The sequence below is a fragment of the Opisthocomus hoazin genome, chromosome 7 (genome assembly GCF_030867145.1).
Source record: "Opisthocomus hoazin isolate bOpiHoa1 chromosome 7, bOpiHoa1.hap1, whole genome shotgun sequence".
NCBI classification, from domain to species: domain Eukaryota; kingdom Metazoa; phylum Chordata; class Aves; order Opisthocomiformes; family Opisthocomidae; genus Opisthocomus; species Opisthocomus hoazin.
The window spans coordinates 18,818,732-18,839,798 of NC_134420.1; the positions used below are offsets into that span (position 1 = coordinate 18,818,732).

The 21,067-nt window shown below is 48.8% G+C and overlaps 1 protein-coding gene across 1 annotated transcript in view; it reads left to right on the forward strand.

Moving 5' to 3' along the window:
• The window catches only part of TSPAN32 (tetraspanin 32), a 34,821-nt gene continuing 13,754 nt past the window's right edge, over positions 1-21,067 (forward strand). Inside the window, exons 1-4 of the mRNA XM_009935289.2 lie at positions 1-75; positions 2,114-2,228; positions 3,498-3,595; positions 10,280-10,354. Of these exons, the coding sequence (XP_009933591.2) occupies positions 10-75; positions 2,114-2,228; positions 3,498-3,595; positions 10,280-10,354 (354 nt within the window). The 5' untranslated portion in view covers positions 1-9. The remainder of the gene's footprint in view (positions 76-2,113; positions 2,229-3,497; positions 3,596-10,279; positions 10,355-21,067) is intronic.

Here is a 21,067-nt window from a genome sequence, read left to right on the forward strand (position 1 = left end):
CAAGCAGCGATGGGACTGAGGTGTGGGATGAGGACCACCAAGTGCCAGCTGCTGGTGACCAGCCTCTGTGTGATGGTGAGCAGGCAGGTTTGGGGGGATCTCTGCAGAATCGAGGTGAACCGTTGCCTTTCCCCTCCCCGCTCGGAGAGGGTCGGCTTTTCCCACATTCTATTTTTTGTGGGTGGAGGGCAAGCAAAGCCAACTGCCTGAGTTATCGCTGCACCCTGGGTGGTTATCGCCGGCTGCCAGCATCGCCCCCCTCTGCTGATAGACTTCTGGTTTCTCAGGGCTGTCACACCGCTGCGGCTCTTTCACAACTCAGTGGCCGCCTTGAAAGGAAAAGTCGCTGCTGGCAGAATGGGTGGTTTTCAGCAACAAGATGTTTGCTCCTGTCTCCTTGGAGCAAAAGAGGGAGGATGGACCTGCTGCAGTCACGCTTGTTGCTGGGAGGTTGGTCAGTTGCAGGTGGGATCAGTGAGGATAAGAAACTGCAAGGCTTCAATGGAAGTATGTGTGAGAGACCCATGGACCTGCACTGCAAAGCAAAAGCAGTTCTAGGGATCCTTTTTATCAGGTTTTGAAGCGATTTCAAGGCGAGCTCCTTGACATCTGCCCTTAGAGCTGATGGGAAATGGTAGAAACTGGGGAAACTCTTCCACTGGATGTTTTTGAGTTGTATGTGCTTGTTACCTTTTCACTTCATCAAAACTCACAAGCTTAAAAGAAAAATAATCTGTCTTTAGTTCAAAGAGGGTTGGTGGCTTGGAAAGAGTGTAATTAAAAGGTGATGCCTTATTTTGGGCCACATGTGAAATTTACATTTTGTCCAAATTTCAACATTTCAGGACCACTGGCTGTAGTGGCTGCACGTTGTTCTCTCTTCCAAATAGCAGAATATGTTGTTTGGAGAAAAGGAGGATTGGCACCAAAGGTGTTTAGAGGAGATGCTAAGGCACAGCTGCCGTGGATGGCAAGAATCACGTTACTGCTGCTGGGAGGATTTTAGACTGGTGTTTCTCCCAAATCTGAGCTAACCAGTGTTGCGCTTAGTGTTTTGCTGGGCGTGGATTGAGATATGCAGTAATGCGCAGCATGAAGGATCAGTAGGTGCCACAAACTAGGCTATTTCTAAGCAGAAAATGCTACGGTTAGGGTGTATTTAGTCTCTGAAACTCTGACTCTCCAGTAATAGCTATTAGTCTGCTCTGGAAGAAAATGTCATGCAGTAGGGATTATGTTGACACCGGACTGCGCATCCAACCCAGGGATAGCTGCCTTGTGTTTCTGTAACGTAAAGGCACAAAATGCTGAAACCTTATCTTGGGATCTAGGAGTGGCCTCACATCTTGTGTTTTCCAGGTTGGTTACACTAGAGTTGGAGCTGGTTTTAACTGTCCCACTGTTGGTGCCTCTGTCCCAGCTCCGCCACTGGTCGTGCTGCAAGGACCCTTGCTCTAGAACCAGGTGCCAGCAGAAATATTCCCTCTCCGTCACCTGGACTTGCTCTGGGCAACACAGAGGGTAATGCACTGGTAGTGACCCCATGCCTTAGGCATACCAGTGCGCTCAGAGATGGGACAGAAACACGGACAGCCTGGCAGCATGTTGCAGAGACAGAAACCAGCACAGATTGCTTACAGCACAACGCTCAGCTTTTTGCACTCTGCAGCAGGAGATGTAGCCAACAGCAGGCAACAGGACTAGCATGGCAAAGAGCAAAGCAGAAAACACCATCCCTGCCCAAAGCCATGCTTGCAGCTGGCAGCCCCCATAATGGCACATGCATACTCTACAGAGCGGGGTGGGACTGCATGGGTGTGATCCTCTGGGCTTTCTTCGGGTGGTGGGAATTTTATCCATGGACACTGGCCAAGAGCCCATGGGCTGTGCGGTGTCACGTGCACTCATTATGCAAGAGAAAAAAAGACCTTTAATATGTTTAAGTGTCTGGGGTTTGTCCTTTTATGTGCGTTTTGGGGTACATGCAGTGGTCTTTGGATGATCAGGCTGTCTGTGTGGGGCTCAGGAGTATCCAGATACACCTCAAAGCTTTCTGTGCGCTCAGCAGGAGCTGCTGCCTTGTCAACCCCTTCCTTAAAATCTTCTTTTCCAGCTGCTGGGGTTGTCCATTGCCACACTGAGCACAGTCACCCACTACGGGCTCCATTTCACCCTCATCAGCAACATCTCCCTGGAAAGCAACTCCTACAGGGTCATCCACCATGCAGGTACGTTGTGGTCGCATCCCAGTGAGATTTTTGGTGAACCCAGAAGCTGTAAAATCCCCCAGAGTGGTCAAGGTGTTGCAGGAGGAGGCAGTGGCTGGCTTTTGGAGGATGCACAAGGGCGAACGCAGTCCCACAGACGCCTGTTTCTGTACCAGACCCACACGCCTGACACTGAAGGGTGCTGTGGGATCGCTGGGTGCTCAGGCACTGCTGTGTTCCCTCCTGTCCCTCTGTTCTCCTGCTCCCCATCCTTCCCCCACACTGCAATGAAAGCGCAAGGGGAGCTCAGCCACAGACGGACCCAAAGGTGCAGTGGGGCTGGAAGGCCCCTGGGAGCGTGGGGAGAGGGATTGTTACAGGAGTTGAAGCAGAGGGTAGAAGGGAGAAATATAAACACAAGAAGGGAGAAATATATACACAAGGGAGAAATATAAACTGAGTCTCGGGTACAAGGCTAGAGCAAAGAGGTGAGAACGGCGCAGATACTGAAATACTCTGCTGTGCTTGCCTCTGCTGCTTCTCCCAAGCTACGCTCTGGGCTTAAACATGCTCATACCCTCTCCAGATCCTGGTTCTCGATTACAGTTTAACAAGATAGGTGTAAAAACTGTGCTAGTCCAAAGCCGAGGTACAGCCCTCCCCCTTCCCTGCACGCACCAGGGGTGACACAGGCTGGCCCTTCACGCAGCCCTGTGGGCTCTCCCTCCCGGCCACCCCGCTCCAGCGACGCTCCCGCTTGCTCTGCTTGCAGGCGTTAGCTCTCTGCGCAGTCAGCCCCGGGTGAGGGTTGCAAAGCCCTCCGCAGCGCCGTGGTCCCCGAGCCCTGCGCCGGGGTGCCGGCTGTGACCCTGCCTTAGCCGGGAGGAAGCCAGAGGGCGAGTGTTGCGCCAGATTAGCGGCGCGCGAGGTCCCGATAGGGCCCCTGCGCCTCGGCCCCTCCACTCGGGGGGACCCTTATCAGAGTGCTGGAAGAATTGACGGCTTGTGGTCTGCCGGGTGGACCGACACCCTTTTAGGGTGCTTCACTCTGCTGGAGCTGTGGGAACCGCCCAGAGGTTTACAGCCCTGCCAGACAAGCAAAGCGTGTGCAGATGAAGGGTGTTGAATAAATTACAAAACCATTTCAGTTCTGCAACCTGGTCCCCTTAGACCAGCTCCCCAAAATGCACTTTTTTTGGCCCCTCACTGAGCGAAAGCATCAGACCAGGCCTCTGTTAGCCCTAAAGCCTTGGTGTCTGACCGCAGCGCCCATGTTCGACTTCCTTCCAGCTTTCTACTTTGGGATCTGCCTCAGCATGACCCTGATCCTCGCAGCCCTGCTGAGTTCTGCTGCCACGGTGCGGGAGTCGCGGTGCCTCACCGCCATGGTGCGTACTGGGAGAGACTGGCTGGGAGGGGCTGTTTGCAACCTTGGGCCGGTACGCTTCAAATGTGGGGCTGGGGGCTGGGGGCTGGGCTGCGTGTGCCCGGGAGCGTGCACGCCTGGGGAAGGACGTTCTGTTGCTCCACTCTGCGCTGCAAAGGGACACGTTTGTAAAAGGCATGACCCTGCAGAGCTCTTCCAGCTGAGGACTGCATCCTTCTGTGCCTGGTTTCTTTTGCCAAGACCCTGTGTATGCAGCTTTCAGCGCAGGGTCAAAAGGAGGTGCTTATCTGCCAAAGCAACTGCAGTGACGATGATTCCCAGCGTACTTTTTTTTCTCACCGAGTCAACACATGGTTTGTGTGGGGAAGCCTTAGCAGTGCGATTTTGAGTCCCACGTTGTTCCTCTGACTTGTGAGAGCAAAGTTAGCCCCCCTCCTTCCCCCCTCGCTTCGAACACCCACCGCAGTGGTGGTGCAAGGCATACAAAGCATGGCAGCAGGCAAGAGGGCTTTGGGCTGGACCCACGGTTTCAGCCTCCAAAGAGCAGGTGGAAGGGTACCACTAGAGCTGAAATGCCACCCTTCTCCTCTCCATCATCCCCAGTGAAGTGCCTGTTTGGGCCCAGACCATCCCAGCGTTAGTAAACTGGGCTGTGAGCTCAGGTCCATTTAAAAGCGCAGCCTGCACACAGGGCATAGTCTGAACGGAGCAGCTTCCAGCCTCAGGGCTGGAGGGATGAGTGGAAAAGCACTTTTCACTGCGTCTTTGCCCATGTTGTGTGAAGGGCAGGAGTTAACAGGTAGGTTGCTGCACATGAAGCCATGCTTCATATAAAGTAATTGCATTGCTGTCATACATAAACTAGCTTTCGAAAGATTAATCTAAGCTATGTAACTGGGGAAAACAGTACTGATGGTGGAAATGAGAAGCAGACACAATTAAAACTAAAGCTTAAGTTAATGTTTTCACCTTCTCAGTACACAGTCTTCCTCTCTCTGTCCGAGATGCTCAAAGGGGCCTGAGTGACACAGTTCCCATCCATACAGCTAGCAGAGTACATATAATTCCACTCTCTTTTGCTGAAGTATACTTCAGTGTGCGCTTGCAATTACCGCATCTAAAACAACAGATGGGTATGTACAGGCTAGGGGAGATTATCAGGGATGCCTGAAAAACATGACTTACTCATGTAACTCAACATGAGTTACACAATGTTGAGTTGTGTAACTCAACATTACAGAGTTGAACCTCTCTGTAATGTTTATTCGGTTGCCTTTCTCTGTGTGCAGTATGGTTTGGGACATGCCACTAGGTAAAAGAGGTTGCTAAAGGTATAGCTGTTTACTGAAGGGATAGTTGAAGAAAAATATATCTGGCAAACTCCAGTGCTGCTGCCCTCCTCCAAGGGCCACCTGACTCTGCCCTCCTTTCCCCTTGCCGTGGGAGTGAGAAGGAGCAGGTCCTTTCCTCCAGCCCCTTGTGGAGTCCCCCACCCCGGCAGGTTTGGTGTAACACAGCCAAGCTCTGGCTGCCAAAGAAACCCCAAAATATGCATCTGCTTTTCCCCCAGGCTCCTAGGGCACCCTGTTCCCTTTGCTTTAGCGTTCACAGTTTGGGTCCTCTCAGGAAGGTGGCCATCCTCCTCTTGGGTGGCTGATGGGTGCCATTGCAGTGGAGATGTGGTATCCTTCCCTTGTGGGAGGAGGCGGAAGGGTGCGAGGTGCTGTAGCAGGGAGACATCCATCCTCCCCCCTACTTTCAGCAGGCGGTGACAGGACGCCTCTTGGCCGCCTTTCAGCTCCGTTCCCACCGCCCGCCCGTGAGGGGCCCGCAGGGTGCGTGAAGCTGCAGGGCAGGGGGGGAGGGGAGAGGGACCAGCCCATACCCTTGTGAGGGGCCGCTTCCCCAGCGGGCCTCCTTGTCCAAGCGATTTGTCCGCATCTCAAATAAGCTTTCCTCATTCCTATAAATTGCGCCCCCCCTCCCATTCTGACCACCAGTATCTTCTGCCAAGGGCCAGCCCTCTGCCTGTTTTCCCACCAGTTGCTATCCCCTCCCAAGGCTCGCTTTTAATCTGTGCTCTGCAAGTTGGAAAATCGGGCAGGGAGAGCCAGTCCCCAACGGCTGCTGCGAGGTGGAGTCGCAGGCGGGAGTGGGGTTCAGCCCTGTGGGCCTCTGAACCTTGCGGTCGGCGTCACATCCTGCCCCGCTGATCCCCGCTGGGCTGTAGCTGGCAGAAGTGATCAGACCCCGTCTGTAGCTTTTTTTCTACTTGTTAATAGAGAGGATTTTTCACCTTCCCTGCTATTGATTTTAAAGCACTTTTTTCCTCTCCTGCAAAGCGTGTGTCCTGTTTAGAAGACCATTTTATTCATTCTTTAATCAAAGAGGGAAGACACCAGAGTATTGGTGTCTGACATCAGTGGTTGTATCGGAAACCGAGCCGCACACGGGGGATGTCTGCATGGATGTGGCTAACCCACCACAACGCCGCTTGGTCAGCCAGCTCCCCTGGGGGAATGCCATCCGGGGTGCAGGCGGGCTTAGAGGAGCATTGCCCTGGTCACTGACCTGTGGGTGGTTCCCATCTCCTTCTGGTGCCTCGGTTTCCTTAGTGAGGTGCGGGGTTTTCTGATCTATTTAAATTATAAATGCTCACCCTGCCTGGCTGTCTGGAGGTTTGTGTGTAAGCAGAGGAGGGGCTGCAGTCTTTGCAGGCCTGACTGGTGCTGTCCTAAGAACGATAATGGGTGCACAGTGGTTAGAAACCAGAGCAGGTCAAATTGGTTGAAGCGCAGGTATCTCCGGAGCTGATCCTGTAGCTGCAATTAACGGCATCACCAGGCCAGACAGACGCTGCTGTGCATCCACTGACACTTGCGAGGAAGCCGGTTTCTGGAGAGTAACTGAGAACTGAAGGATGAAAAATTATGTTCTAAAATCCTGCACTGTTATCTCCAACACTTCTCTTTAGCAGGGAGAGTAGTGACAGGTTTATTGGCTGTCCTCCAGCTCTGGCAGATCCTGCTTTTTGGTGATCCGTGGTCCATCACACAGTCAGTCCTGAATGTAAACATCCTGCAGCTCTCACGGCCCCTGAAGACCGTGTTGCTGTTGGAGTGGAGGAGAAGGAAGGAAAGCTGCCGTTTGCTAGTACTGCTTGCACAAAGGAAAGGCTCTGGCTCCGGTGGGGTTCGAGGCACCGTGTGCTGTTATCGGGTCAGAGGGAGAGAGCAGAGGGGAAAAAAAGCAGGGAGCAACATGCCATCCAGAATATCGCCGCTGAAAATCTTCCACCTGAACTTTCCAGCCTTAAAACACTTGCCACATTCTCAGCGAAAGCCTGATAGAACCCAGTTTTTCGCCGAGTGATGTGCCAGGAGGGCCAGCACACAGCACAGGCTGTTTAATATGCTGTTCCCAGGTGTATCGTTGCAGGCAAGTGTGTAGAGGCTCCTCAATAACGCTGCGGTGCACTTCAGCTTCTGGCTTTCACAATCAGTCTATCTATCTCCCATGCTCTCCCTCGTGGTGCAGCAGAGCTGATGTGCTCAGCTGGAGCTGTGGATGGATTCCTCCTTCAGAATGGATTCCTCCTTCAGACTGAGATCACTGGCTGATGTTTGCTGTGTGGAAGGACGAAAACATCGTGTGCTTTCAGTTGAACTGGGTCAGGGAGGGAGAGATGCAACCTGATGGCTGTAATCTGAAATTAGCTCCCCTCTTCCCCACCCCTGGGCTGTGAAGTCTGGCAGGCAGCTGGCCCTTGCAGTGGCCACAGTGGCACCAAAAAGCAGCTGGAGCTGAGCAGGGCACAGGTCAGCTCCTTCCCTGGGAGTGCAGGGGTTTGGCCGAGCTGCCGAACCCGGGCCGAGCTGAAGGATCCCTCCCTCATCCGAAGTGGATCCCTTAACCAAAGGGGAAGTGCCAGAAAGGTGAATTAAAAGAAATACCAGGCAATGGGCAAGATGCTGTTTCTGCAGATTCTGCCAGGGCTCTCAAAGACAAATTGTTCCTTGCAGCAAGGATGGAAACAAGGTCATTCATAAAAGAGTAATTGATGTCTGGCTGGTGACAGCCCTCCGCGGGGCTGATGTGGCTGCCTCCTGCAAAGGGAGAAGGCAGCAGCCTGCGGCCGGCTCCGGGGAGCTCCCAGGGTCTGGGAGATGGTGAACAAGACTCGACCCTGCCACATTTTGTATGCAAACTATGTATTGTATTTTTCTTTTTTCATCCAAATGTCTTCTAATGTAATTAGAAAGTTGCTATTCTGAAAGCCTTTTGGCTGGGAAGCGAAAAAGCAGCGATAATTCATTTATAAGATGTTCTTGGAGCCATGTAATTGCTCCACACTGGCTGCGTGGAGGGGGAGCTTCCCGAGGGGCTGCGCCTTGGTGCTCCCAGAGAAGCTGGACAGAAATACAGGGAAAGCCGATGCTGGAGATGAAGGGCTGAGATGTGGGGTGGAGGTGAGGAAGGGAAGATCAGAAGGAGGATTTTAATCTGCCGGGGTTTCTGGCCCCAGAAAGATGTCACAAGTGCTGGAGCTGGTGGGGGAAGGAGGAGAGAGCACGGGAGGGGGGAGAGATCTGGGTGGTTCCACTGGCACGCTGCTGTTCTCACTCTTCAGGTTCATGGTGGGCCCTTTCAATTAAACCCTTACTGGGATGATGTGCAGTAGAGCTTTCACATTGCTATCAGGGCTGTTTTTTTCATCTGCCATAATTTTATCTTTTTTTCTTGTCTTTGAGCTTGATTTTGCTGAAAACCTTGACTTCATTATGCTGCTTATTTGGGGAGGAAGTTGTTGGAGGAGGTGCAAAATGCAGGGTCTGGTCCCAGTGAGGAGCAACCCGTGTAACCTCATTGCCTCCTCCCTCTGATTTGTGCTGCACCTGCGGGGGTTGAACCTTCTGCCCCGGACGGGTTCTTGGCTTGGTCATGCCACTCTTCACTCCGTAGCATCTCACCTTGCGTGCTCTTCCCTATCTTCACTACTTGTATCCCCCTTGTCACATCAGCGTTTGATGAGACTTTCCTCTCATCTCCATTCAGGTCTTCTGTTATCCCATTTCAGCCCCTGGCATGGCAGCAAGTGATCTCACCACCTATACGGCCAGGCAGCTGCCAAAAAAAATAAAAGAAAAGGAGAGGCTGAACATACATAGTTGAAGGTTTTTCGTAAGAACCTTACTAGGGTTTTCCTCAGCATCTGATGCAGAGCCTGAAACAAGGCAGCCCTGAAAAAGTGGTGAAATGCCAACAGCAGCCTTGTCCTGGAGCAAAGGCCCCGGGCAGGGCATTGCCCTGCTGCGAGCAGAGGAACACAGCAGGCAGCAGTTGGGCAAGAACCAGCAAAAGGCAATTTATTGGCATGTTCACGTTCATTTCCAGGATTTGAAGTAACACATTTTCCTTTCTTGCTGCATGTGGAGGAGTTTGAGGCTTTTTTTTTTTAAAGACATACTTTTTAAGCAAAAGTTTTTTTGGTGAAGCAGAATTGGTAGTAGCAACGGTCTTCTTCCCGTCCTGAAGCTTGAATTTGGTAAACTTTCACGAAAGATTTAATCTTTTTAAAGTGATGTCAGTTATATCATACTGTCAAAACACTCACAGAAAAGAATTAGAAACCAAAACAAACTGCAGTCAGTTGGGTAATTTTCCCCAGCTACATAACTTTGTGTTAGAAGAGGGACAGTGTCATGGAAAAACTTGTAAGGGCAATAATTTTCAACTGGTGCTGACTCATCATCTTTTGCTGTGCCAAGACTAAGCTGTGTATTCATATTTGATGAGCCCCTTTGGCCTTCAAACGCTTTACAGGCACTTTTTTCCTTCCTTTTTAGACTTCTTTTTTAATATGAGCAAGATCCTTTGGTCCAGCTGTCACAACAGGCAAGCACTGTTTACATCAGGGTTTTTTTTTTTTGGACCAGATTTGTTCAAATAAAGAGACAACGCGTGTAGCTTCCAGCTCTGCAAGCCTAGGGAAGAAGACAGAAGTCAAGCCGCCTCCTGCATTGTTGCCATTATTGTTTAGACACTTCAGGGTCAGTTGCTGGCCTTGATCATATTTCTGTCATCCTTTTGTCTAACTGGGATGGCGCTGATCGAAGGAAGGTGGCTTGGCTGTGCAGCTGCTGCCTTGCTCACAGGGTGAAGTCCAGCTCGTTTTCCAGAGCAGGTTGCCCTCCGTCCTGGTTACTCACTTCTTTATGGACTGTTCATGTGGGTTTTCTGCTCTTTGAAACTGAGAGCCGAGTTTTAAACGCACAGGACTGAATCCCGCGAGTAAGGAGATGCTATTCTGGGGCACGGTTCAGCTGCAGAAGAGAAGCATACTGCAAATATAATGTTTTTCTCTCCTATGTTTTTTTCTTTTTCCCAAGGACAATTTGGGCAGAATAGATTAACCGCTCTACAGGAAGCCGAGTAATTTTTTGGTCAACCGCTACAAATGGCCACAGTCTAATTAGAGGACTCCTGATGGAGAATCGCGTTATTATCCACCTAATTTCTTTTAAGTAACCAGCTTTATGAAGGATGTCAAAAGAAGATGATGTTTAGCTCTAACTTCAATTAAACTTGCTCAAACTACCATATTAAATACATCCAAATGATGTTTTCAGATGGATACTTTTCTCCCCATGCTGTAACTGATGGTATTTTTCCTCTTTATCCTCAGGGATTTTTCTGGTTTGCTCTGGCCTTCTGCGGATTGATCCCAGCTGCCTGCTGGAGATATACGCACAGCACGGAGGTAAGCGTCGGCTGCTAGGAAATACCACCAGCATCTCGTCAGATAGAGATTTTTTTTTGTAGCAACTGTTTCTCCCATATAAGGGACATCTGGTGGTAATTAAGCCATCCATGCCGAGGTCTATCAGATGCACGCTCTGTCGCACCCGTCCTTTGCAAGAACGGGGCCACTTTCATCAGCTGCCTCTCCAGTGGGGTCATCTGAAGGGAGAAGCACTGGAAACCCTCACACAGGGCAAACGCTTTGTCCTGAAGGCAAAAGAAAATGCAAGTCTTGTTTTAAATAGCTTTTCGATTTTTTTTTGCAGGGGATGTTTTGTTTTGTTTTGTTTTGTTTTGTTTTGTTTTGTTTTGTTTTGTTTTGTTTTGTTTTGTTTTAAAGGAGATGCTTGACTTTCAAATTCATTTCCAGCCAGCTCTAATTCCTGTCAATTGGGAGCCTCTGTTCAAAGGCAGTGGCAGGTTGTGATGGTTCAGGTTGTCTCAGGCAATGACCAGGACAAACACCCAGGACAAGTGTTTCTTAACTGGCAGCAGTGGTACAGTAAAAACACTACTGTGAAAAATAGTGGTTTGGGTCGCTGTCACGCTGGGCAGGAAAGAGAAGATTGTATGAGATCGAATTTGCAAGAAAGTTGGGGTTTGAATTGTTAACCCAGAGCTTGCTGGTGCTCTGGTAGATGGATGGTGCTGGAGATGCAAGTCGAGCCAAGGCATGCAGAGATGCTAAGGGGCAGCCCTGCGCATCGCAGTGGGTACCCTTACCCCAGGGCTGGGATGCCTCTGTGGTCAGGGTAGCAGGCTGCTAGGGATAGCAGAAATTCAACTTCAAATTTGGTAGCCTAAAGAAGTTTAGACTTTTTTTTAGCCATTTCCTAATGTTGTGGGTTAACCCCAGCTGGCAACTAAGCCCCACACAGCTGCTCGCTCACTCCCCCTCAGTGAGACGGAGGAGAGAATCGGAAGGGTGAAAGCGAGAAAACTCGTGGGTTGAGATAAAGGCCGTTTAACAGGCAAAGCAAAAGCCACGCACACAAGCAGAGCAAAACAAGGAATTCAGTCACTACTTCCCGTGGGCAGGCTGGTGTTCAGCCATCTCCAGGAAAGCAGGGCTCCATCACACGTGATGGTTACTTGGGAAGACAAACGCCATCACTCCGAACGTACCCCCTTCCTTCTTCTTTCCCCGGCTTTATATGCTGAGCATGGCATGGAATATCCCTTTGGTCAGCTGGGGTCAGCTGTCCCAGCTGTGTCCTCTCCCAGCTTCCCATGCACCCCCAGCCTCCTCGCTGATGGGGCGGGGTGAGAAGCAGAAAAGGCCCTGACTCTGTGTAAGCACTGCTCGGCAGTAATGAAAACATCCCTGTATTATCAACACTGCATTCAGCACAAATCCAAAACATAGCCTTACACTAGCTACTATGAAGAAAATTAACTCTACCTGGGCCAGAACCAGCGCACCTAATCCGACATAATTTGGTTTTTGAATATTTATTCCTCTTCCTATCCAGAGAAATTTGTTGCTGCTTGGTCTTAATTCCCCTTCCTGCATCCCTGCACTCAAAAAAAAAAATTAAGAAACTTAGGAGTGAAAAAAAACATGACTTCTTTTTTTTGAGAGGAGAACACTGGTATTTTAGGCAAGCGTCCAAATTATCTAACAGTAATTCAGGTAAGTGTATGGGACTTTGATAGATGTTTTATGCTGTGGGTCGGTTCCCGTCTCTGTTTTGCTCCTCCCCAGCCCCAGGCATGTGCCACAACCAGCAATGTTCTGGCCAGCAATGAGGATATGAGTGACGTGAAATATCACCCCCGTGGACTGGGGTCGCGTTGATGCTGCCAGCTCATCTCTTTAGGGTTGCAGATGTTGTGGGCGATCAAAGACCAGTGTGTCAGAAGGCTGGCCATGAGATTTCATTCTGTGCTGGAGGAGCACAACTCCATCAAAACCCCAGAGACTCAGTCCATGGTAGGACTGCGGCAATTGCAATTCTTGGGGGCAAGAAGCCCTGCATAGTAATGGTTCAGTGTCCTGTGCAAAAATTAAAATCTAGTCCTGCTGGAAGCGGAAGTCTAAAGGGCAAAGTCATGGTCAAGGTGAGGGGTGAAGTCCTGCTTCCCTAGAAAGTTCATCTAGAACCGACCAGTGGCCACAGCAGCTGAAAATCCTGTGAAATACACAGGTGGCTATGCTGGATCGGACCAAAGGCATCTGTTCTCAGACAGTCACATCCACTGCTGGCCAAGGTAGGAGCATAAAACCCCAGCAAGAACAAAGCAACACTTTTTCAGATGCCAAGAGCTTGTGGCTCAGGTGCCTGCTGGTGGCACCTGCTGGTGCCTTTGCCTTTAATGCTGGCAGTGGATTTTTGCTCTGTGAATTTGTCCAGCTGCTTTGGAAACATTAGGGTGAGTGCTGATGGCACAGCAGCATTGATTGTCTCTAGACTTACCTGGCTGAAGCAGATTCAGTCAGAGCTGAGATATCCATGGAAAAGAGTCTTTCCACAGCCTCTGTATATATTTTCCCTGGTTTCAGGCAAAACTATCAACACTTATTTTATTCACACTAACAATTTAATATGAAATCATTTTGTTTTCATGACCAACACGGAAGGGAGACCTTGAGCACACTTTTCTCCTTCTTCTGCGGAATTTTGTAATGGAAGATTGAAACAAAAGATGTGTTAGTAAAAGAGAAGTGGCCCCAGAAACTGTGTCTCATTGGTCTTGTGAAATTGCATTATCCAAACAGACTATTTAGTTATACTTTTTAATCCACAGACATGGAGTAGGGTGTAAAAAGGCTGCAAGAAAAAGTTGTATATTGGGTTAATACAGGGATGTGCCAGTCAAAAAAATATTTTGCTGAAACTATTTAAAGGAGAATGACTTTCTCTGTCTATCTCTTAATCCCTACATCTGTTTTTACTTCAAATTATTTTCCTGGTTTTTTGCCTTGAGTGCCCTGCCCATAAATGCATCCATGTGTTTTGGTTAGCTTTAGTAGTTGGTTGGCTTTCTTTAAGCAAAACAGTTTCCACTAGACAAAATGAGGGGTTTTTTTGTAAAGTGTTTACTTTCTGGATAAAGAAAACCAGGAGAGTTTCTGAGAACAGAAAAATTAAAATACCATTGCAGATCGTCTTGGGTTTCTCTGCTTCCTAAAATGTAGAGAAACAGGGAATACAAATGAAGAAAGATTTAATTAGGAGTGTCACTTACAAAACATATGGAAATTTGGTTTTATTTGAAAGGTAACCTCTCTCACCAGGGAGAAAAATGCAGATCTGAGAGAGAAATGCAAATGTGAGAGAGAGAAATACAGATGTGAGAGGGAGAAATGCGGATGTGACTTCCCCTCCAGGACAGAAAGTCAGGTAGTGCAATGGCACAGAAAACCAAATGGAGCAGAGGGAAGACCCTTGAAGTCTCATTATAGAGCTGTTTGTTTGTTTGACTTTCTCAAAGTAAAGAGCAACATTAAAGCAGGTGCCTTCCCCAGCCTACTGCATGTCAGTGCTGCCAGAAGGAGTTAATTACGATAATATGGGGGAAAAAAACAAAACTTGGCCAAATTGACGGGCATCTTGTAAGCCTGATGGGATGTACACAGCTACCAAGAAAGGAAGAGAGTTTGGGGATGTAAAATTGAATATGGATGACTATGGCCATTACAAGTGCCTGAATCAGTGCCTCTGAGCGTCCCAAGGGGCTGCTGCCCTGGCGTTCATAGCTAAAACAAAAATTTGCATTTTTCCCATGCAAAATACATTGACTTTCCAGTGAAAAGCCAGACAGAAAATCAGCCTGTCATGTGTGGAAATGCCAGCTGGGATCCGGCTTCCGTAGATCCCATCCTCTCCCTGCCCACGGGCGAGCTGCCGAATGTAGGCAGTGCTGAAAGTAGAGCCCTCCACTCCCTCTGCAAGCCAGGAGGTGGGACGTCTCTCCTGTACCAAACCACGGCAGATGCTCTCAGTTGTTTACTCCTCTTCATCAAAAAGAAAAAAAATAATCCGAATTTCCTTCATAAAGCAGAGCTGTCTTTCAGAAAACCATCTAAAATGGAAAGCCAAATTTTCAGTAAAAAAGTTGTTTTGATGCTTATTTTCAAGAGTCGTAGATAGAAATGTTGTTTGAACATGATGAAAGCAAGATGCCCTTTTTGCCTTTGTGACTTCTTTGAAGACCTATTTACAGCACTTCTTACAGAGCAGCTACACAGGACAGGAGAAAAAGAAGAGTGATTTGTGAATATTCGATATTGTCAGACATGGGCACTGCAAACAAAATGTCAGTCTTGTAATTTCCAGTTCTTTTTCTGCTTTTGCTACCTTCTGTAGCTCCTGGACGCATTATTTCAGACAGATGCCATGAGTTTTAATGTCAAGTTATCTGCACCCTAGGCAGACTCAGTGTCACCTGTCTTTGTTCTTAAAATAACATACACCAGACATGCAAAGATCACGAATCTGAGGTTTATCGTGCTTTGCCCTAAAAGGTTGATCACTCTGTTCACCATCATAATTATTCCTGCTCGATTGACCCATCCATGTGGCCAGTGAATGGGTTTTGTGGGGTCTAGGCCTTCACTGTACTGTCTTCTCAGGCTGCTTTGCATCTGTCTGCATTAAAGTACTTTTAATGAGGAACTAATAACCTGCCCATTCCCAAAGTATGTTTGCTTGGTAAGTTCTGCAAAGAAAATAGTGAACAAAATGGGGAAGAACATATATCAGCCAGAGTAACATCCCAGATCCGCTCTCTGTCTTGCCAGCATGTATAACACAGCCTTTCTGTTAGGGTCTACCACCAGTTTACAAAGGAACACTTTGCCTCTTAGTCAACAGCGCCAACAGGAAAGGTGCTGCTGTCACTTGGAGAGGTATGAAAACTTCTCTGGGCAGGCCAGCTGCTCACAGGAAAATCTGAAATGAAAATATTTGTGATCTGGAGGTAGTTGAAGGACTTTTTCTCCTGCCAGCTGTAGTGCTGAGCCATTCATGTTTCAGTATTTTCTAGCTCAGCTTGTTCCTGAGCCCCATCCTCACCTGCTGCACTCAACACTCTTTCACTTCCTTCCTGTCATGGTCTCAAGCCCATGGCTCTGCAAACACCCCAGCCCAGCCTCCAAGCCCCTGTGAAGCTCTAGTGTGCTTTTCTGCCTGGCCCAAATCACTTGAGAGAGTTGATCCCTCTCCATGTCCAACCTAGCGCACCCACAAGGGTGAGGAACTGGTTTGGTTGCCCTCCATACAGACCACCTGGCCAAAATGTGGTCTTGGTGGGACATGTGCTCTTCACAGGAAAGTGCCACAAACTTGTCTGATGACTGACACCAGTGGTGCAACCAAAGCGAATGAGAGAACGATGTACAAGAGAGGGCAGGGAGAATGACCTCTACACAAGCACCTTTGATGCAACAGCTGTTGTCTCCATGGAGAAGATTAAGGTTTCGGCTGGTTTTCAGCCACGTTAGGAACTCCTGATTCCTGAAACCAAAGAGCTGAGTCTTGTTTTCCAGAGTTATTTTTATGGCAGCTCCTCTACCACAAACCTCTGCCTGTTTCGGTGAGGCCTTTCAGTCATTCGCAGCACAGCCCAATGCAGCTGGGACCTGGGATGTGGAGAAGGACGGAGGAGAGACTTGTGCCGACACAGCTGGTGGGGAAGGCTGCTGCTCTTCCTCCTCCTCCCCAGCTTTCCTTCTCTCCTCACACATCAACTGCTGCTTTAAAAACCTACCTGCAGAGGCTGGAGGAAAGGGTAGCCTTGCAGCTGTGGTATAAAAGACTTTTTGTACCCTTGCTAGCCGACACAAAAATAGGTTTGGGGTTTCGTTCTGGGCTCTGCTGTGAAAGAGGCCAGAGGAGTTCCAGTCTTCTGCTGTTCCCCTTCTCTGCAGCAGCTCTGAAGGTCCTTCCAGCAGCCCCATAAACCAGTCAGGATGGCAGGGTTAATCGGCAAAAATAAAATCACTGCAACATGAAAGGAGTTTTGCAATAGAATAAGCTTTTTAATTACAGAGATTCGTTCACAGGTAAATGTTAGCTTAAAACGGATTAAGTTGTGATTTTCCAGTTCAGGGGAAAATTTGAAACTGGTGTAAATGGCTGCCTGCACTGCCGGCATCAAGGCCTGATTTGCCACATCCTTTGGGCGAAGGGGCCCCTTGGATTTGCACTGGCTGCAATGTTGCAGCGATCTCTTAATTATCAAACGGTTTCTCAGGCTGCTGGGTGGTTTCAGAAGGAGGTTTCACCAGTGGCTTTTGGCTCTGCGTGTGTAGACAGGCATCAGCCTCTTTGCGTTGTGCTGTTGTACTCGGAGAATAAATGTGAGGATTTAGATTTTTATGGGCGGCGAGCACGACCCCCCCATGCACACTCAGGTTGTGCTGCACTCTTGCTCTGCTGGAAACCTCCTCATGCTGGGAAGAGGAAACGGAGTCTTTTATGCTTTGTTAGTGAGGAAGGTGGTATCTTCTGAGGTGGTGGGTTTCTAACAGGGCCTGGAGTTAATGGCTGCAGCTGTTAAATAACAAACATTGCTACACCTGGGGCCCATTCTTGAAAAGAGCAGCTTCCCTGCTCCCTTCCTCACATGTGGGATGAGCTCTGGTCTCCTGTCTGTAGGGCTTCCTCCCAACCAGCACTTTTGCGAAGCCAGGCGCAGCATTGTCCTGGGTCTCTAGGAGGCAAATCCCATCTTTCCGTGTACAAAACCAGTACGTGCACCTCTTGTTTCTGCAGGTGTGCAAGGAGTGACCCAGCACTTCCCAGGTAATTTCTTAAGCGGGATTGTAGAGGTGCTTCCAGCGGCAAACCAAGTCTGTGGCTTTTCCAGGGTGTGTTTGTTCCTGCCGCTCCCGCCAGCGGTGTGTGTTGGGGCAAACTCTTACTGGGTCTGGTCCGTCTCATCTGAGGGCAATGCTTAAAGACAGGCTTAAGTCCTAGATGTTTTAATGGGACTTAAACATGAGCTGAAGGTGTGTTCAGGTGCTCTCTGAAACCAGACCTGAAGCATACAAGTAGCTGCCTTTTTTCCGATTCAGTGGGGCTGGATCGGGGTGGTAGCTACTCACGGGCGTCTTTCATAAGCATTTTCAAAAAGCAGTGACTTGGCTGCCAAAACGTGGTGAATAATCTGATGCCCTCCTTGCTCTTGCTGCTGTTCTGCGAGGTACAATCATTTTAAAGTAAGCACTGAACTTTTCCCTGTCTCTGAAAGTCTATGGAAAAAACAGAAAAGGGGGAAAACCCCTCCCCCTTCCTTATTGTTTTTAAATATCGTGACTCTTTCCTAGCGTTTATGTTCTCATCACACAATACTGGCCCGCTCCCCCCAGCAAGACTCTGCTGTCCTTTGTCTGAGGCGCCACGCGGGCGTTTGCACTCATGGGTTTTATGATTTATCTCTGCCCTGACGCCGAACCCGCGTGGTCCTGTTTCTGCTGCTCTCTGTGGCAGAGCGTTAGCTGGAGCACCTGTCTCCAGCCGCATCAGCCGTGGTACCTGAGGCCACTCAGATGCCGCCATCACCGTGGCACATCCAGCCTTCTTGCAGCTGTAGGATGCTCACTGCAGCAGGGCAGCCACTGCCAGCTCGGAGGTGACAGTGCTACCCTGGGGTTAGCTCTATTGCTCAATCAACTTTTTTTAAGTTAAAACTATTTTTAAAGTTTTTCAGTACTTTCTGTTGGGAAGCAGTCTTGCCTGGCACTGGTTTCAAGTACCACGGGTAAGAAAGGGGGGATGGCTGAGAGAATTTGACCATGGTGTTGGGAGGTTCATAAATTGCTGGGTCGTGTGTCTGAATGACGGAAGCACAAGGGGTCGGTGTGGGCCTTTGGCAGCCTGTTGGGTTTGCAGTGCTGTTATAAAATGGACTGAAATACTTAAAGCTTGTTTAAAAAGCCAATCAAATGAAAAGCAAACAAAAAGCCCCAGGGGACCTTGATAGAGTGAGGCTGGTGTTGCTCACAAGCGGTGCAGTCCCAGATCTGGAGGATTTAGGGAAAAATCTTATTGGTGTTGATGAACTGCCTGCCTGGGTTTTCTGTGCTTCCTTATAAAGCGTCTGGTGCTCAGCCACCGTTCCAGAGCAATGCTCCTGACTGCATCTGAGCAGCACAGAGGTGGCCTTGTGGGTTTACTTGCTTGAGCATGAGGCTGTGGTGTCCCCCTGCCCACTGGCTGAGCAGGTTGTGTAGGGCCCATATGGCTAGACTTTTGCCGTTGTTTTGGGACGTGGTGGTGGGAAATGAGGAGGAGGTGAACAGTGTAACAGCTTAGCACTTTCTCCTGTTTTAAATGTTTTGCCCAAGGACCTGATGGAAGCGCTGAGATCAGAGAGAAACAGCTTTAAGGCTTTGCTTTTCCTGAATTCTTGTTCCACAATGGTTTTTGTTCTCTCTCCTTCTGTGTATTCACTCTGTTATGGACCAAAAGATAGTTAGGGGTTGCCTGGTCCTCTTGCGATACCAGAAAGTAGGGGGAAGTGGATTTTTTTAAAAATCTATATATAGTCATGAAATCTGTATCTAAATATAGACACTGGAAAGAAACGGTGATAACCATTTAGTTAAAAGCCTCATCTGAATCTTCTCACATCAGCAATCTCTGGTGACCACCAGCAGTCGGAGGGGGAGGAGCACCTCCTTCTCTTGTGCAATTTTCCACTGTGAGCCTCAGAGGCCGCTCTGGTTTGCAGCTCTGGCTGAACTTCTGCAGCTGGGACTGGTTGGCTTGCGGAAGGCTGGAGAGGAGGGTAGCTGACACGCTGTGAAGAAAACATAAAGCTGGAGCGAGCTGCGATGACTGTGTTAGATACAGCAATGATGGCCTGGTCGAGCGTGGAGTGGGGGAGCCCATCTTACTACATGATGGGAATTGCTCTGCAACCTGGCTAAAGCACCCAGAGCAGTTTTCCGTTCTCCATTTCACTGCAGTTGCGTTGTTGCTTTATCCAGACCCAAGCGGTTGCATCTGCCAGCCCTGCCCTTTCCGACATGCTGTGAACGCGTGCATTTCTGCGCGCCACGGAGGAAAGAGAAGACAGAGACAGCCAAATGCAGAAGTGGTTTTTTCTTACTGGAGCAAGGAAGGATTTTGAGTGAGTTAACCACTTTATTCCAGTTTCACATCTTAGCTGTCTAACTTGCAGTGTGTAGTTAAGCAAGGGAGCCTGCGGTAGGCGCCGTTGAAGGGATATTTCTGAGTGACGCCAGTGAGTACATCCTTCCTGGTGATGCTGAAAGAACATGAAGCGCTGAGGCTCAGTTTCTTCTGAGGCTGCAATGCATGCTCTCGGCTTGGTATCTCAAAGGCATGAAGAGCCACAGGAGAGGAGGATCCTCTTTCTGCTTGCCATGCTTCTCTTCCTCCTCTGCCAATTCAAAACCATTCCTGGTAAGCGGAAAAAACGAAGGTGGGCTTGTCTTGGAGACGATCCTGACATCTCCTTTCACTATATTCTCCTTGAGCTCCATCTTTGGAGAGTGATTTTTGGCTGACGACTGTTGCAAAGATGGTCACTGAGTAAGCTTCAGGCTGTTGTTCCTGGTACCAGCCTACATCAGTTTTCCAACGTACATCTAAGCGACTAGCTCAGGTTGCCCAGGCACGGGCATTGACTGGCAGCGGGAGGGGGACTCATTGTCACCTCCGGCTTGCAAAGGGATTGGGAACTGAAGGCTGACGTCCTTGTTGGAGCCTTCTGTTCCAGATCCAGTTACAGGCAAAAATTATCCTTTATAGATAACCCAAGTCAAAAATGTCAGTTTTCCTCTTGAAGGAGGTAAGACTGAAATTTGCTTTAGTTTCTAATAGCCAAGGGCAAGAACACTAATGACTTAGAGTAAATGCCTTCCTGCAGTCATAAATTCTGCTTCTAGGGGGATAAAGGATTTAGAGGATGATAAACAACCTCAGAATTCCTTCTTTCTTTTACTTCAAGTGAAAAATGCTACTCTGAGTCAGCTGGAGTCAGCCACATCGTTCTCAGTGGTGATTTTCCATTTGTTGCATCCAGCAACACATCAATATCAACCCTAAATGAATGTTTCATTAAGGAATGCAGATAGAAGTGGGAAGCAGCAGTGATTTGGCTAATTTAGAGCTGGAACAGTTCATCCAGCTTCTTCCAGGAAAAGAACTGCTGTAAGGTGTGACCTCCATATCACTTAACCTGGAGATTTTTCTTAAGCCAAAGCCCAGCTCACACTTCATCTTCAACTCTTGGTGTTTTTTACTGATGAGCATCGCAGGCACAGTGTCCTTCCAAGGGGGAGCTTTGTCCAGAAATACTCCTCCAGCAGTGGGTCACAGCATGTCACTAGGAATGAGAAAATCCACTTGTCCATAATGATGCTTATGTGTGGGAGGAGTGTAAGACCTCTCAAACAGAAGCTGAGACGGACTTTCTCTTCCCCAGCTGTATCGGTCCATTATGTGCTAACTACTGTCTGAGTTAAGGGATGTGGCACAGCTGTGGTTTTCTTACACCATGTTATTAACAGTGTCAGCATAACTACTCAAACTCAAAAGGCATCCTGTTACTTAACTATGAGAGAAAGCACCCTGATTATTTTTAATTTTTTTTTTCCAACACCTGGTGTAAGAAACAGAAAAAGAAAATTATTTTGAGGCAATGGACTCAAAGTTGCCCATGAGTGGAGTGTGCGATGGGAAACTGCTGAGGATGG